At 58.6% G+C, this 16,252-nt stretch overlaps 2 protein-coding genes across 3 annotated transcripts; one reads left to right on the top strand and one right to left on the bottom strand.

The window, feature by feature from the left end:
• Positions 1-219: 219 nt before the first annotated feature.
• Positions 220-6,325, top strand: SH2D2A (SH2 domain containing 2A). 2 transcript variants are annotated; one of them, XM_075075114.1, is made up of 8 exons: positions 220-424; positions 1,704-1,846; positions 2,013-2,188; positions 2,329-2,418; positions 2,820-2,985; positions 3,264-3,452; positions 3,843-4,361; positions 4,668-4,914. In XM_075075114.1, exons 1-8 carry the CDS (start codon positions 391-393, stop codon positions 4,806-4,808), a joined length of 1,458 nt encoding a protein of 485 aa, XP_074931215.1. In that variant the 5' UTR covers positions 220-390; the 3' UTR covers positions 4,809-4,914. The 2 variants fall into 2 exon arrangements, with proteins under 2 accessions (XP_074931215.1, XP_074931214.1); XM_075075113.1 differs by having other exon boundaries at positions 2,820-3,452; positions 4,668-6,325.
• On the bottom strand, positions 6,233-16,252 carry PRCC (proline rich mitotic checkpoint control factor). Its single transcript, XM_075075118.1, has 7 exons — positions 15,411-16,252; positions 12,754-12,801; positions 11,673-12,248; positions 10,988-11,083; positions 8,906-9,049; positions 8,481-8,546; positions 6,233-7,866 (listed from the first exon to the last, which is right to left on the bottom strand). The coding sequence occupies exons 1-7, from the start codon at positions 15,948-15,950 to the stop codon at positions 7,780-7,782; spliced, it is 1,557 nt and encodes a 518-aa protein (XP_074931219.1). The 5' UTR covers positions 15,951-16,252; the 3' UTR covers positions 6,233-7,779.

Here is a 16,252-nt window from a genome sequence, read left to right as displayed (position 1 = left end):
CGTGAGGAAGGAAAGTGGTGCCGGATCCCACCGTACCAGGAACCAAATCCCAGCCTGCAGCACGGCCCTGGGCCAAGCGAGCGCCGCTGCCGCCGTTGCTGGTGGCACAAGACCCCGGGATGGGGACGGGAGGAACGAAGAGCCCTTTGCAGGTGCAGACATGCCGGTGGGTGGGTGGTGAGAGCCCCCCCGTCGCCACAGCCCGTGCCGAGGGTTCTGGTGTCACCTGGGTGTCACCCCGCCACCTTCCCGTGACGTCTCCCCATCGTGCAAAGGCTCTTGCAGCTTCGGTTGCTGCTTCCTGCCCTTTGCAGGCAGCAGAGGCGCGAGTGCAGGCAAGGCAGCACCGCTGCCCGCTCGCCCAGCCCGCCCGGCCCGTCGCCTCCGGCCATGGATCCCTGGGCCACTGCGTGGCCGGGCAGAGGTAGGCGCTGCCTGGAGTGGGGGCTGGGGGCTGGGGGCTGCCCGGGGTTGGACTGGTGCCGGGATGGGAGGGAAAAGGCCGAGGAACAAACCCCGAGCAGGGGGACTTGGGGCAGGCAAGTGTCGGGGTGATGCGGGGATTCTCTCCCCATCCAAAGGCACGACGGACAAAGGGGTGCGGAGAGATGGAGCGGGGTCCCCTGCCCGGCCCGGCCCTTCCAGCCGGGCCTTACCCCCTTTGAAGGGGGAAATCCAGCCCAGAAAGGTCTCCTGGAGCAAAGCTGGGCTTTAGCCCGTTTCAAGTCCAATTTGACCCACTCTCGCCCAAGGAGTGCAGGGTTTAAGAAGCACATCCTGCCCCGGGGCCCCCAAACGGCCCCTCCGAGGCCAAAGTTCTGGGAGGGGGGAGCAGGGACAAGCCCCCCACCTCTGCCCAGGACCCCCGCCCAGCTCAGGGACGCACCATGAGCCAGGGCCAGCAGCATCGTCACCAGCTGCCTGGCCATGCCCGGACAGGACCTGCCCCAAATTCACCCCCCTGCCACTCCCCACATTGGTTTGCTGCGGTTTGGGCTGTTCTGTTTTGCTTTGTCAACCCCCTCCCTGCCTTCCCCTGCCCGCCGGGGCACGGGGCTGGGCTGGGCGCTGCGGACGGTTAAAGGTGGAGACGGGGTGCCATCCCCGCCCAGCTCTCCCCGTCCCCCCCAGCTGGATCCCCCCGCTTTCGGACAAGCCTCAACCGGCTCCTCTGACTCAGCTTTGCCTCCCGGATCGAACCAACCCCGGCCCCTTCCACCCCCTCAAGCATCTGCTGGGGATTAACATTGTTTTGCCGAGCGTTGGCGGCTCCGGGCTGGGCTTGGGGTCCATCGGCGGCCGCACGCAGACCCCCATACCCGCCGCCTCGCTCTCCTTCCCCGGGCTGACCCGACACCCCAGGCACTTTTGGGGGGCTGGGGGATTCACCCCCTTTCCCCTCTCCCCCACCCCACCCAGCTCACCAGTGCCCAGGGCTTTTCTCCTCTGGGTTCCCGGGGTCATCATCCCTTCTCGCCGCAGGGGTTCAGGGTGGGCTCCCTGGGGAGGGGCAGGGTGATGAGCCCTAGGATGGGGGACACAAGGGGAAGGTGCCCCTCACCCAGGCCAGGGGTAAGAGCAGTGTTTGGGGGTGTGGGTCACGGAACCCCCCCAAATCCCAGTGCCCCATGGCACAAAGCCAGCTCAGGGCCCAGAGGAAGGCTTTGCTGCCTGGAGCCCATTTCTCCCGCTCCCTGGGACAGGGGACCCCATGGATGAGGACCGTCCCCTCTTCAGCACCTTCAAACCCATCAGTGAAGAGAAGCACCAAGCAGGACCCGAGGCGACCCCGGTCCAGCACCGGGGAGCAGAGCAGCCCCCGGGACACCACGACACAGACGGCAGGGTAGGACAGGGGGCTGCGAAGGGTCCGTCCCCTGCAGCTCGCCATCCCAGCGCCCCCAAGCTCACCCGCCCACAGGGACCGTGTCCTCGCGGGCTGCATCGGGAGCAGAGCATCCTCGGGGCTCGTCCTCACCCGAGCCCCCCGGCCGCTCTCCCCTTCCCTCCAGGTCCTGCCGGGCTCCTGGCCATCCCCATCGGGCTGGTCCCTGTCAGAGGGGGACCCGCGGCCGGAGCTGGTGGCCCTGCGCGCCCGGACGAGGCTGTGGTTCGAGCAGACGCAAGCCAGCAGGCTGCTGGCCAAGGGCAAGCTCCCAACCTGGTTCTACGGCTTCATCAGCCGGAGGTGAGCACTGGGAGGGGAGCCGAGGCAGGAGACGGGGTGGCCCCTTCAGCATCCCCACCCCTGGGCTCCAAAACAGGGGGCTGGATGCCTGGATCCCATGAAGGGGGTGAGGGCAAGCGGCTGCGGGTCTCTTCCCACAGGGAGACAGAGCAACTGCTGCAGGATCAGCCCCTGGGCTGCTTCCTGGTCCGCTTCAGCGAGAGCACCGTCGGCTTCGTCCTCTCCTACAGGTGAGGGACCCCCAGCCCTGTCCAAAGGACCCCAGCCCTATTGAAAGGACCCCCAATCCCATCCAAGGGAGCCCCAATCCCATCCAAGGGACCCCAACCCTGCCCAAAGGGACCCCCAGCCCTGTTGAAAGGACCCCCAATCCCATCCAAGGGACCCCCAACCCTTTCCAAGGCACCCCAGCCCTGTTGAAAGGACCCCCAGCCCCATCCAAGGGATCCCCAATCCCATCCAAGGGACCCCAACCCTGCCCAAAGGGACCCCCAGCCCCGTCCAAGCAACCCCCAATCCCATCCAAGGGACCCCCAACCCTGTCCAAGGGACCCCCAACCCTGTCCAAGGGACCCACCTCGCTCCGTCCCCTTCCCGCCCGCTGTGCCGACCCCATCCCCTCTCCACCCAGGGGCATGGATCGCTGCCGGCACTTCGTCCTGGACCAGCTGCCAGACGGGCGGTACGTGATCCTGGGGGAGCAGAGCGCCCACGCCGAGCTGGCCGACCTGCTGCGCCACTACACCACCGCCCCCATCACGCCGTACCTCGAGTTCCTGACGGTGCCGCACGGAGGGGTGAGGACCCGGCCCAAAAAGTGGAGTCATTCCTGCTGTACGGATGAGGGGGGGGATTTTCCCAAGCTGGGGAAATCAAAGCCAAGGGAAGTCGAAGCATCACAGCTGGGCAAATTCAAAGCCGGAGCTGGCACCGGAGCCGCCCTGGCCGTCGTGCAGCATCCTGGCCAGGGGCGAGGAGCCCAACTGCGGGCAGCACCCCTGAGGTGGGACCAGCGCCTGGCTGGGTCTGCCCCGGACCACGCACCCACCCCCTCACCTCCAACCTCTCGTTGCAGGCAGACGAGCCCCACGGAGGGCTGCGGACCCCAGCCAGCAGCGACGCTGCCCGTTCCCCATCGAGCAAAGCACCAGCAAACCTGCTGGTGTACAGCACCGTGTCCAAGGGGCCCCCAGGAGCCAGGCAGGGAGCCGCGGCCCCCCCGGTGCCGGCACAGCCCAGCACCAAGGGAGGCTCATCCAGGGAGGTAAAGGCAGGGCAGAGGGGAGGTGATGGAGGCACTGGCCCAAGGACAGAAGCTGCAGCCTGTGCGAGGCAGAGCGATGCAGCCAGGATGGGGACGCAGCCAGGATGGGGGGATGCACCTGAGACAGGGGACGCAGCCGGGATGGGGGGACGCAGCCGGGATGGGGGGACGCAGCCGGGATGGGGGGACAGGGCCGGGACGGGGGATGCAGCTGGGATGGAGGTGCAGCCAGGATGGGGGATGCAGCCAGGATGGGGGATGCAGCCGGGACGGGGAGACGCGGCTGGGACTGGGGACGCGGCCGTGATGGTGGACGCGGCCCCAGCCACCACGGATCCACATCAGCTCCACTCCCAGCCTCACCTCCAACCTGTCCCATCTGTTCCACAGGCTCCCACCGTCCGCCCGCCGCTCCCGGCCAAGGCCAGCTCCGTGGCCGCGGCTGAGGGGCTGCACAGCCCCACCGGCAGCGGAGCAGCTCCCGAAGGTCCCTACTCTCAGGTGCACAAAGAAGGCGTCCCCCCTGCACCGTCCACGCCGGCCGACGCCAAGTACCAGCAGCTCATGTGCTTCCACACCTATGCTGAGCCCCACGAGGGCACGGCCCCCGACCCCTCCGCCGCCTACGAGCTGGAAGAGCCCATCCCCTTCTACGCCGTGGGCCGGGGCTCGAGCCCCGGCGCCCTCCCTAAGGAGAACATCTACTCCGAGGTGGAGCTGGCCAGGCAGGACCCGCCCGCTCTGCTCCCCAGGGGGGCCCAAGGCAACTCCTCCACGCTGCCCCCCAAATCCCGCGCTCACCGCTGGCTCGTCCGCAGCGTGTCCAGCCAGGCCTCCAAGAGGCGGCAGCTCCCGGCAGCTCCCACCGCGGGCAGGAAGGAGCGAGGAGCCCCCGGCCCGGCCCCGGAGGTGTGTCCCCCATCTTGGGTCGTGTTGTAGGGCCGCTGGTTGCTTTAGAGCTCAGTCTCCACTCGAGGTCTCGGCGAGAGCTCCCCTGGAGGCTGGTGGGTCGGGGTTTGCCCCACGCCAGGGTCACGGGGGGAGGAGGGGGTCCCCCTTGCAGGGCTTTGCGTCGGAGCAACACTCCCCAACTCACACCCAAATCAGGAGCGAAGTTGAGGGCTGGGAGGGTGAAGGATCAACTTTCAACCACGTCCTGGCCCTCGGGTCAAAGCTCCACCCGCCAAGGCCGTTTCCCTTCGCCTCTCCCCGCAGATTCGCCAGGGCACAGCGACGAACCCTCCGCTGGAGTTCGAAGAGCCCGTGTACAGCCGGAGGGCGAGCGCCGCGAAGCGAGCCGCAGGGCAGGAGGGCCCCGAGAACATTTACGAGCAGCTTTCCGGAGACCGTCCCTGAGCCACTCGCAAGGGGAGGTCTAAGACAAGACCCAGCTCCCGGCTCACGACCCCCAGGCAGGAGGAAGATCTCGGCTTCCTTCACCACCCAGGAAAGCCCTCGGACCCAGGAGGAGAGGTCCGAGGCTGCACTTGGCCTCTCCGCAGGCAACCAGCGCCCCGGCTCTACCAGTCCACATTCCCATGCCCTTCCCGACACGGCGGCCTGTTTCCCAAGCCCTGCGAGACAGTTAAGCGAACACAACAGATTTAATTTATCTTTGAACGCATTGAGAAAGAGATTTCTATTAATAGAACGAGGGCGGAAAAGGCTATTACAGTAAAACCAGAGCCGGGTTTCGGGCGCAGCTGCTGCATCCCAAGTCGGATATTAAATTGGCCACATGCCGGAGCGCTGCCGCAGCCAAACATCACGAGCCCGGCGCTGACATCTCCAAGCCCTGCCTTTTTCCTCAGCCGCAAAACATGGGATAGCAACCAAAATTCGGCCGCTGGGTGGGTGACACCAACCTGGTGGCGCCCAGCGCCGCGCAAAACCCCACCCTCACATTGTTTTGTCTGAAACGACACGGAGGCGATGCCGTTCTCGCAGCAGACGGAGCGGGAAGGGGACAAGGACAAGCTCAGATGCGTCCGAGCGGAGGGACAAGGAGGGACAAGGAGGGACAAGGAGGGACAAGGAGGGACAAGGAGGGACAAGGAGGGACAAGGAGGGACAAGGAGGGACAAGGAGGGACAAGGAGGGACAAGGAGGGAAAAGGAGGGAAAAGGAGGGAAAAGGAGGGAAAAGGAGGGAAAAGGAGGGAAAAGGAGGGAAAAGGAGGGCTGCAGGGTTTTTTTTTCCCCTCATCATAAAAAAATCACTCTTGCTTTTCACAAGCTTACGTTGTGCTGCTCTTAAACGTCTAAAAGCAAAGCGCGGGTCAGCCACGATTCCCCTCCTCGTAATTCCCCTCTAGCGCTAAAAATAAGCCATTACACACTGAAACGGAAAAAGGGAATCCGTGAGCTCCAGCCTCTCGGCTCGCTCCAAGACTCCGCGTTCCTGCCAAGGCCGCTGAGGGAGAGCTCGGGAGCGCAGGGACTGCCCAGGGCCGGAGCCGCCTGCCCTGCAGCGGCCGCTCTGCCCCCGGCGCCGCGGCGAAGCCCTCGAGCGCCGCCGGGAGCGGCCTCACCGCGCTCCCAGGGCCAAGGCCAGGCTTTGCCAAGGGACGAATCCGCGGCGGCGAGCGCAACCCACTGCGAAGCCCCTCGGCCAAGCGTTTCGTCACTGGCTGCGCAACGGCATCCGCTCTGCAGATAAAAACCGCCCTGCCGATAAAGCGAGGCAGCCGCCCCCGAAACGCGGGCTGCCACGGAGGCGCGAAGGAAAAAACCAGCGCCTCCAGCAAGGAGCTGAGCACCTCGCGGTGGAAACAGGTGTGGTTCGGTTCATTTAAAAGTTTATTCCTTTTATCAAATCTCTTTTCAGAGGGTTTCACTGTACATATAAGATATGAATAAATTACTCAACAGTAACTTTATTCTGGTCATTCAAAGACTCAAAACGGGCTCCGCGAAGTACTAAAACATCCAGGGAACTAAACTAGAAATCGGATTATTTTAAAATATTCTAAGAAAAGACTTCATTCGTGGGGGTTGGTTTGCTTGTTTTTAACAGGTAACACGGAAGAAAAACCACCTCTTGGGGGTTTTTCTAAATGGAGTAACAAATATTAGCCGTTTCAGCCGCTTTTACAACAGATATAACCCTTAACGGTGGGAATGTAAATTAAGTAACCAGAGCAGCTCTCCGTTCCCTTCGGCATCACGCGCTTCGGTGAACAACAAACTAAGCGAGGCCACAGAGATTTGGCTAAAGATACGTGGCTCTGGCCAGCAAGGCCGCCCATGATTTGCAGTCGTATCGCCTAGACCTAATACCTTCAACAAAAGCTTTAGTTTTAAGAAGTTAAGGCTGGACACGGTCTCCTCTTCCCAGCCCGAGGGTAAAGTTAACACTTAATTGAAAAGGAATTGATACAAACAAGACGGAAAAAACAAAAAAGAAGGTAGAGTTGGCAGCTTTTTCGGCGTGCGCCAAGCTCGCTGCCCCGCTGGGAACGCTCGGTTCAACAAGTCTGGAGAGCAGCTGTAGGCCTTGGGTCGGGGGCAGGAGGAAAGAAGGGTGGAATAAAACAAAGAGAGCAAGAGAAACGTACATACACACATCGATCACGTTTATCCAAAAGCCCTCGGCAGCGCCTCGTGCTGGGCTCCTCGCTGCTTTTTGCGCATTCCACGCTCCGGGGCGGTTTCACTGGTATTGCAAGCTCCGACCTGTAAAGGAGTTTTCCTCAGCGCGGTTCGAGACGTGCAGGTTGGTGGAACCGAGAACAAAACCACTAACTTAGCCACGCTTCAGAAAAAAATAATATCAAAATAATTCGCCTGAGCTGGAGTTACTCGGAGAGGAGTAAGCAGCCATGAGGACGTCTCAAATCAAAGGATGAAAAAAAACCCAAGCCAAGCTCGCTCTCGAAACTCACTGTCTTTTAGAAAGAAAAATTACACTCTCAACGCACAGCGAGTCCAGGAAAGGAGCAAAGTGGGAACTGGAAGTTTATTGAGACTCTGCTTAAGGTTCCAGCGGCGAGGCAAGGGGGGAGCAGCCCCGTGTACCCAGAGGGCAACAGCTCCGAGCCTTGCGCCGGGCACGTTTCCTGCGGCTGCCTCGGGACCGTCACCAGCCGTACAAAACAGACTTGATTTGAACCTTCCACATTATCGTTTTATAAGGAGGGAGGGGAAAGATTACAGGTGGAGTTTCGGGTTTGTGTGAAACCTTTCTCCTGACAGGCAGGGGAGCGCAGCGTCCTCCAGCCGCCGAGCGGCCCACGCTCTGCACAGGGCCTGGCTGACCTCCGGAAGGCCAGGAGAAGTCTGGCACAGCAGGTCACCCGGGACGAGAGCCAAAAAGTGGGACAGAGGCATTAGAATCCGTATTTGGCTTGAGTCTGCCGTCGGCTGAGCTTGTTTTCAGACCATGTGTTTTTCAGTTCCAGTTCTCTTTCCTTCGCCTGCAGAAATCGAGAGGATAAACATCAGCGTTGCTGCTCACTGACTCAGCGGTATTTCACCCTCCTGCGGCCCTGCTGACGGGGATTTCAGCGCACTTCAGCGAGAAGCCCTCGTTACAGGGGTTAGCGCAATTATCTTGACAGAGGCCTGAATTAATTGGCACGCACAGGCATCTCATTCACGCTGAAATGCAGCTTCGCTTGCGGGACAGTCTCAGCAGCCGCTTACTAACTACACGGCAGCGGTGCGGAATTAAGACAGGAAGCAGAGAGTCTCGTAACACCCAAACCACGCACGTACGGGAGCTGGGAGGGAGGGGAAGAGCGAAGCAAAGCAAAAAGCAAGCTAAAAGCTCAGCACCGTGACAGCCTCAGGGCCAAGGCACTGCCGCTGGGAGAGGCCGTTTGCCAGGACGCTCCCGCAGCGCGGCCGCCTCCGTCCCCGGAGGAGCCGCTGCAGGGCTCACCCAGGGGCTCAGGGAGCTGCGATTTGGGACGGCCCCTGGTCCCCAGCTGCTCAAAGAGCAGCTCCACCAGCTCTGCCTCATGCTGCCGAGCATCAAGCCTCATCATTCTGCCCGGATCGGTTCCCACGTGAGAGGGAGGCCGCTCACCTGATGGATCAGGTACGTGATCTGATGTTTCCTCCTTTGCTGTCCCGTGGGTTGATCTCCTTTTTTCTAGAAAGCAAAAGCAGGTGAACTGTTAAGCCTGGAAAGACACTGACCCGGATGGCGAAACACGAGCTTGCGCAAGCCGTTTCAAGAAGCACTTGTTTCGCATTAAACCGCTCTGGGCAGATTGCTTAGGCTGAAACAGTTCCTGGCTGCTCTTTACCCACCTGCACCCTGTGACTATGTTTTGAGGAGCTCTGCCCGTCTCCGATGCGTAATTATTTATACACCACACAACACAAAGGTCCCTGTCCCCCTGCCCTGGCTGCTGCACAGCGTCTAACACAGCTCCAGCTGTGGCTGTAACGGGAACAAAACAGCCGCCTCCCGAACCCCAGCCAGCGCTGCTCCCCTCCTGCCCGTACCTTGCTGAACGATTTCATGGTCTTCTCCTCTGTTAAGGATTTGGTCAGCCACTGCTGGGCTCCACTCAGCTGATCGTCACCTTTGATATCCACAAAGTTGATCTCTTCCCTCCCTCGATTCCGCTTGCCTTGCAGACGTTTGAACTGAAAGAACCACCGACACAACTGGAGTTACGCACGCACATCACGCACCAACACTAACCTGAAACAAGCAACGGGGCCCGAGCCTTGGCCCCCCACGCATGGGACAGGCCACACCAACACGCATTTTTTCCAACCAGCATTTCTTTTTCTTTAGGAGAGTTCTCTTTTGCTATACATCAGAATATCTTAACCTACTGTATCATGGTTATAATCTTATTTTCCTACACAGAAGGGCAAAGATCATTTACTCTTGCTTTCAGTCTTGCTCAGGAGAAGACTCTGGGACTCGGCTCATGGCTTGGGCGGGCAGACTCTTCGTTGGGTGAAAAACCGTCTGGCCGGCCAAGCCCAGAGAGCTGCGGTGATCGGAGCTAAACCCAGCGGGCGGCCGGTCACAGCGCGGCTCCCCAGGGCTCAGGGTCAGGGCCAGCCTTGTTTAGTGTCTTCATCAATGATCTGGGCGAGGGGATCGAGGGCACCCTCAGTCAGTTTGCAGATGACACCGAGCTGGGCGGGAGTGTCGATCTGCTCGAGGGCAGGAGGGCTCTGCAGAGGGACCCGGGCAGGCTGGATCCATGGGCCGAGGCCAGTTGTGTGAGGTTTAACAAGGCCAAGGGCCGGGTCCTGCCCTCGGGTCACACCAACCCCAGGCAACGCCCCAGGCCTGGGGCAGAGGGGCTGGGAAGTGCCCGGCGGAGAAGGCCCTGGGGGTGCTGGCTGACAGCCGGCTGGGCATGAGCCAGCAGTGCCCGGGTGGCCAAGGAGGCCACCAGCCCCCGGGCTTGTGTCAGCACTGGGGTGGCCAGCAGGAGCCGGGCAGGGATGGGGCCCCTGTGCTCGGCCCTGGGGAGGCCCCACCTCGAATGCTGGGCTCAGGTTTGGGCCCCTCGGGACAAGAAGGGCCTGGAGGGGCTGGAGCGTGTCCAGAGAAGGGCAGCGGGGCTGGGGCAGGGTCTGGAGCACAAGTGTGCTGGGGGGCGGCTGAGGGGGCTGGGGGGGTTTAGCCTGGAGAAGAGGGGGCTGAGGGGAGCCCTTCTCGCTCTCTGCAGCTGCCTGAGAGGGGCTGGAGCGAGGGGGGGTTGGTCTCTGCTCCCAAGTCACCAGTGACAGGGCGAGGGGGAACGGCCTCAAGCTGCGTCAGGGGAGGTTTAGGTTGGGTGTGAGGGAAAATGTCTTCCCTGCCAAAGGGGTCAGGCCCTGGCACAGGCTGCCCAGAGAGGTGGGGGAGTCACCGTCCCTGGGGTATTTAAAAGACATGCAGACACGGCACTTGAGGCCACAGTTGAGGAGGCCTGGGGGTGTCGGGCTGACGGCTGGACTTGATCCTAGAGGTCTTTTCCAACCTTACTGATTCTATGGTTCTCTGAAGTGCTGGGGGGCACCTGAAGTTTTGCTGTGACACTCCACCCCCCGTAACACAAATCCACCTCCAAGACAAAGAGGTCCCCTGAAGAAGTGAGCACCAGATGAGCTATTGCCTTCTGCAGCGCTGACCGGCCCAGCGAACAAGGCTGGCAGTTTCTAGATTAGACGAACAGTGGGAAAGGGTTTTTCTAAAACAGATTTGAGCATTTGAAAAAAAGTGGGGAATTCACCACCGTGCTAGCTCATCTGCACCTCAGCAAGCAACGTCTTCACGCCACGCACCTTGTCTGCCCTCGACACCCTTCAGGAGAACGAGGCTGGGCTCAGTGGAAATAGCAAACGTCACCTACTCAGAAAGCAAGCAAACCCATCTGGAGCAGCAGCCCAACAGACTGCTGGAAGGACACCGCCCGCATCCCCAGCACCGCGCTAGACCCCACGGAACAACCACCCCGTCCAGCCACAAGGCACAGGTTGTGCTGCTGGGGAAGGGCCAGGGCTGCCAAGCACATGCTCTGCTCTGGCAGAGCCGAAACCCAAGTCTCGCAGCAGGATAGAGTGTGAAGTGCCAACCGCTTCGTCGTCTATGAAGGAGGAATCGGTGTTCATCTCCTGCGGCGGCGCCTGGGCCGGTTCCATCTCCTGGTAGTAGCCGCTGCTGTAGTAATCCTGTCAGCAAAAGGAGAGCAGGTTTGTCACGAGGGCGAAGAAAGATCGATCCTGGAGCAACTGTATACGTAGCACTGAACCGTGTACCTGACCCCGTGAGCTGCTGCTCTTTCCACCTAGAGGGATTTCACTCAGCCTCCGGGTAGTACCGTACGTTATGCGTGTACCTCCTCCCAGGGCTGACCGACGGAGTCCGTCAGTAGATTAATCACATCTCATTACCCTGGTGCTACTGAGGAGTACAGGGCATTTTTAGAGGTACTCAACAACAAATACTTTGCTGAATTACTAAAAACAACCTGGCTTCAGACACCAGCTCTGGTGAGCCCCAATTCTGCACCCTGACAACAACAGGGGCAGTTGCACAGGGGTATTTTAAAATGAGTGCAGCTATTAAACATTTATCCAGCAAAGAGCATCTACGGCTCTCATGCCAGAGGAATCCTATTGTGCTAAGTGCTGTGGATCTCTGCTCCTCATCCCAGCTAGCTCAGACGGGTTCGATTCCCACAAGCCTGCTCCAGTAACTAATTCGGAGCCCCTCGTCCAAGATGCCTTTTCCATGCGGCACCATCTGTCTGCGACCCACCTGATAATACGTGCCGGCCTCGCCGTAGGCAGGGAACTGGCTGTAGGGCTGGCTGCCATAGTCTTCGCCAGGTTTGGGCGCCCAGCTGTGCTGAGCACCGCTGGAGCCCGCGCCTGTCTTGAACTCCAGCGGCGCGTTAGCAGCAGCGTCCTGGAACTGGGGCTCCGTCTCTGTGCCGGGGGGCGGGTCCTCCGACCCCACCGTGCCAGAGTACATGTACGCCTCGGCAGGCGCGATGCTGGGCTCGTTCCTGTCAGATAAGGAGAAGTAGTTCTCTGGCTTGACCTCTTCATCGCTGTCGTCCTCTTCCTGCGTGATCTGCTTGGTTACCTGCAGGGCAGCACTCTTCGCGGCAGCTTTGATAGCGGACGGAGAAGGAGTTGTGGGCACCGCTGGCTTGGACAGAGCTTTGGTTTTGGAGGAAGAGGTCAGGGCCTTCGCGGGCTTTGAGTCGGAGGCATTTTCTCCCGCTTTCCTCGAGAAAGCGTACGGCAAAAGTAACCGATTGGTCTCTTTCACTGTCAAATTTTTGGGTTGAGGAAGCAAAGCAGACAAGCCAGAGCCCTCGCCGCGTCCCTGGTGAGTTCCATGCAGGGCAAACGGTTCAAAGAAATAAGAGAAATGAGTGAGACTATTTCATTTTCCTGACTCCCTGCCAATTATCTCCTCCAATTCTAACACGATTAATGGGTTTCCCATTGCTCAGCACAATCGCCTGCTACTTTGAACTCGCTGCAGGGCTTTCTTGCACAAAAGGCCAGTGGGACTTTTAAGAGAAACATGGTATTTTGCAAATATCTGCCAACTTCCCAAATTAATGCCTGTGTTTCTGAGATTTAACTTCATGAAATCGCCCCAAAAAAAGGGATTTGACACCCTGGGGGATTTCAGGAATTTTACTAATATTCTACTTTATTTAAATAAAGCAGATATTTAGATACATTTATCTAATTTACTAATACACTAAAAGCCACGTGCTAATCAGAGTGGCTGATTTACAGTAGTGAGAGCCCAAGACCTGTCCCAGCCAAATGCCTCTTTCCCTGTGAAACTTGTTGAATTGAATATCCTAGGGATTTACCTGAAGAGTATTTTTCTTCTTTGCTGGTTCATCTTCCTCTGAATCTGACTGAGAAAGAAAAACAGAGCTTAGCACAACTTGAGATATTAAAATAAAAAGCAAAAAAGCCCACCCACGACGCAATTTATTAATTTTCAGTTTGAACCAGCCAAAGAATCACAGTAACGCAGACCTGGATTTAAAAATCTGCCAAGAGCCAAGCTAAAAAGTGACAGTGGGATGCGGTCAAGCTCTTTCTCCCCGTCTTGCTGATACATCTATGTCAGGGCAAAGCAAGATAACAGCCTGCCCTGGTTACTACCATGAGAGATAAATAAACCATCCGCAGTGACAAGCAGGACCACAGAACTCACCACTATATTTAGAGGCAGCTGGGTCTGCCGTGCTCTGGGCAGAGGCAGAAAAACAAGTTGCATTCTGCTATAAAACCTGAAGCCTCTTAAAAAAAAAAATCTCATAAGAGCAATCCATCCACAGCCAAGCAATAATCTTTTACTTGAGCTCATTTATGCAACATATGGAACAAAAAAAAAAAAAAAAGAAAAAAGACTTGCTGACCCAAAATTCCAAATTTTCAAGGCAGCTTTTTAACGCTGTTCTAAAGCGGAGCAGGTGGGCAGAGAAACTCAGATTCTATGTACGTGGCTCCTGCCAGAAATAAGGATTTAGAGAGCCAACCGCTCAAAAACATTTTTTTTTTTTAAAAAAAATCACAGGAAAATAAACCTAAAGCAAGGCAAAGAACCCAAGCTGCACAGCGTAAGGTTCTCCCTAACAGGCAACGCCACATAAGAGAGGGGAAGCACAAAACCACACAAAGCAAGGGTGTAAAGATTCGCTGCAGGGGATTAACAGGGAGTTGTTCGCACTAAGGTCGGAGTTGCTAAATATCCGTTTAAAACTTGGGCAGAAAGTCTGGTCGTCTCTGGCATCAGAAAAGGCCCTTAACGTTCTTTATCGGTTTATAGCTTTGCAGAGCACTTTAAAGAGATTACAGGAAACGAGGTCTTCTGCCAGTTTACTGTCTAAATTATAAAACAGGACAAAGACAAAGAACATGCATAAATAAAGGCAAGCCGAGGGTTGCCATAAAACCCATGTGTTGCATTTGAGAGAGAGGAGATAAAGCAGACTGCCCAGGAGCATCTCCACAGGTGCAAACAAAAGGAACGGGAAGGGATTTTAAGGAGAAAGAGGGAACAAGGGAGGACGTCAGTCACAGGCCAAGGGACTCCCGGGAACCCTTAACGGGAACCGCTCGGACCAGCTCTGGTTTTATGGTACTTTTTTCTCCCTTCAACGTTCATTCACTTGCTTGACGCTGACGACCTGCTGTATTTCTCTTCGAAGTCAACACACTGGAACATAGAGGGGGAGATAAAGGGGAGGAACATCCTCCTTTCATCCAAGCTTATTTCAGTAACTGTACAGCCAGCGAGGAAGCGAAGAGCCCTAACACTTGCTTTATTACGAAGCGCCTGTTCCAAAGTGCTGCAAGAAAGTGAGTAAGCAAAAAGTGGGTATGAAAGAAAGGGATGTCCCTCATCCCTTCGCCTAAGCGGGGAACCCGTACGTCCCGCTGCCTGGTGCGCCTCTGCTGCGTCTGGGAGCCGTGGCACAAGGAGCTGTGGGATTTCTCCCAAACCAGGCTGGCTATCGGTGAGCAGCAGAGCGTGGTTCAGGATCCACGAGTCCTCACACCCGCTTTCCCCACGCCCCCGCAGACCCTTCCAGCAAAGCGAGACGCGCCGACTTCATTTCAGCTCCCCCAGGCCCGAGATGCTGGCAGACCACTATTAATTGACACTCTAAATCCATACAAACCCCCTCCTCAAGCTACCTGTCCCCATGGAAATGACCCTAAGCGTCACAGTTCAGCTCTTCCTACAGCCCAAGGCACTCGTGCCTCACCAGAACAAGCCACACAGGCCAGACCCAGCCGCAGCCACACAACTGTCACCTCCACCCTATGACTGTACCAGTCCCAGAGCAAAGGAGCAGAGGGGAGAGAAGGAAAGTTGGTCAATGGGGACACCTAAGAAAAAATAAGGGGGAAAAATAAGGGGGAGCAGGGACGTGCCTTCCTGCCTTCTCCTGCTCTTGCCATGGGGCTGTCTGGGTCCAGTGCCCAGAAGCCGCACAAGCACAGGGCACCATGAACATGAAAAAGCACAAGCTAAGAGGGAAATTATTACCTAAAAGTCTGGAGGATGCCTGAAGGCTTTAGATAACCACACCATAAATTGGCAGGAAAAGTCTATCAAGCGCACAGCAAACACGAGACTTTTTTGGGACACCCCCACGCAAGGCCATGCAGCTCCACACCATCAACTCCTTAACTTCAGTAATAAATAAGGGCGCGGATAATCTGGGGTTTGCTGTATTATGATTATAAATAAGGTTTCTATATCAGTTTAATTCCACAAAGCGCTTTAGGATTAGGGCTGGCAGCCGGGACAAATCTCCCCATAGATACCACAATGATAGGTTATGGTACCTTGCTATATTATGATGGAAGAGAGGGAGGAAAGAGACGCTGTGCTTTATGGGCAAACACACAGGGGGATTGCTATGGGGAAGAGGATTTCATGCCTGAAGGCGCTCCTTCTCGGGAGGGCTCGAGTGGGACAGGGCTGGCAGTTTAGTTTCATACTCACATCTCCCTTGTGCAACTCGGGCACCGTGATCCGCACCGGCTCCGTCCTCTTCTTTGGCTTGGGGAGGCTCAAATCCACCCCAGCCCCGGGCGGAGCAGCAGAGGCCGAGACGGGAGGGGGCAGGTTGAGGGTAGAGGCAGCTGTCGTGGTAGCAGCGTTCCTCGGGGGAGGCAGGAAGAGCCCCCCCAGCCTGGGCTGCTCCCCGCTCCCCTTCCCGCTGGCAGCCTGCTCGGGCGGGCTGAGGGCCGAGGCCTGGGCCGGGCTCATGCCCGGCGGAGGGGTGCCGAAACCCCTCATGCCAGGGGGGGGGCCCATAAGGAAAGGAGGGGGCGGCCCGCCATGGGGCGGCGGCGGCAGGAGGGGAAAGCCGCTGCCCGGCGGCTGGTGAGGCGGGGGCATCACGGGGGCTTTGGGGGGAGGCAAGGTGGCGAAGAGCCCCCGGGCCGGGGGCTGCTGGGCTGCGGCGGCTTCCTCCTCCTCGCCCGCGGCCTCCTCCGCATCGCTCTCCTCTTCGCTGCTGGCATAGGCCACCAGGGACATGGCCCTCCGAGGAGGGCGGCCCTCCGCGGGCAGGAGCCGCTACGCGAGGCCGAGGATCCGCCCTCCCGGCTAGGCCGCGCCGCCGCCGCGCCTTCAGCTACCGTAACGGGGAGGAAGGGGAGGGTGGGGGCGAGGCTAAGCCGCCATGGCGGCCCCACCTCCGGGCAGTGGCGGGGCCGCGGACTCGGAGAAACGGCAAGGCGACCCAGCGCCCGACTCCGCGCCGCGCTCCCAGATAATGGCTGCCGGCAGAGGCGCCCCCCCTCCGCCTCCTTCCCGGTGCCTCAGCGGCGCCGGACTAC

The sequence above is a fragment of the Phalacrocorax aristotelis genome, chromosome 25 (assembly GCF_949628215.1).
Source record: "Phalacrocorax aristotelis chromosome 25, bGulAri2.1, whole genome shotgun sequence".
Lineage (NCBI taxonomy): Eukaryota > Metazoa > Chordata > Aves > Suliformes > Phalacrocoracidae > Phalacrocorax > Phalacrocorax aristotelis.
Note: the sequence above shows the minus strand (reverse complement) of the source record. Positions and strands in the feature narration are given on the sequence as shown.

Excerpts from the sequence above, each read along its gene's own strand:
- SH2D2A (XM_075075113.1), top strand. The coding sequence starts at position 391 with ATGGATCCCTGGGCCACTGCGTGGCCGGGCAGAG. Across the intron at positions 425-1,703 it reads CACTGCGTGGCCGGGCAGAG|GGGACCCCATGGATGAGGAC; the intron begins GTAGGCGCTGCC and ends TCCCTGGGACAG. Across the intron at positions 3,453-3,842 it reads AGGGAGGCTCATCCAGGGAG|GCTCCCACCGTCCGCCCGCC; the intron begins GTAAAGGCAGGG and ends TCTGTTCCACAG.
- PRCC (XM_075075118.1), bottom strand. The coding sequence starts at position 15,950 with ATGTCCCTGGTGGCCTATGCCAGCAGCGAAGAGGAGAGCGATGCGGAG. Across the intron at positions 12,802-15,410 it reads CCGAGTTGCACAAGGGAGAT|TCAGATTCAGAGGAAGATGA; the intron begins GTGAGTATGAAA and ends TTTCTTTCTCAG. Across the intron at positions 11,084-11,672 it reads AGGCCGGCACGTATTATCAG|GATTACTACAGCAGCGGCTA; the intron begins GTGGGTCGCAGA and ends TTTTGCTGACAG.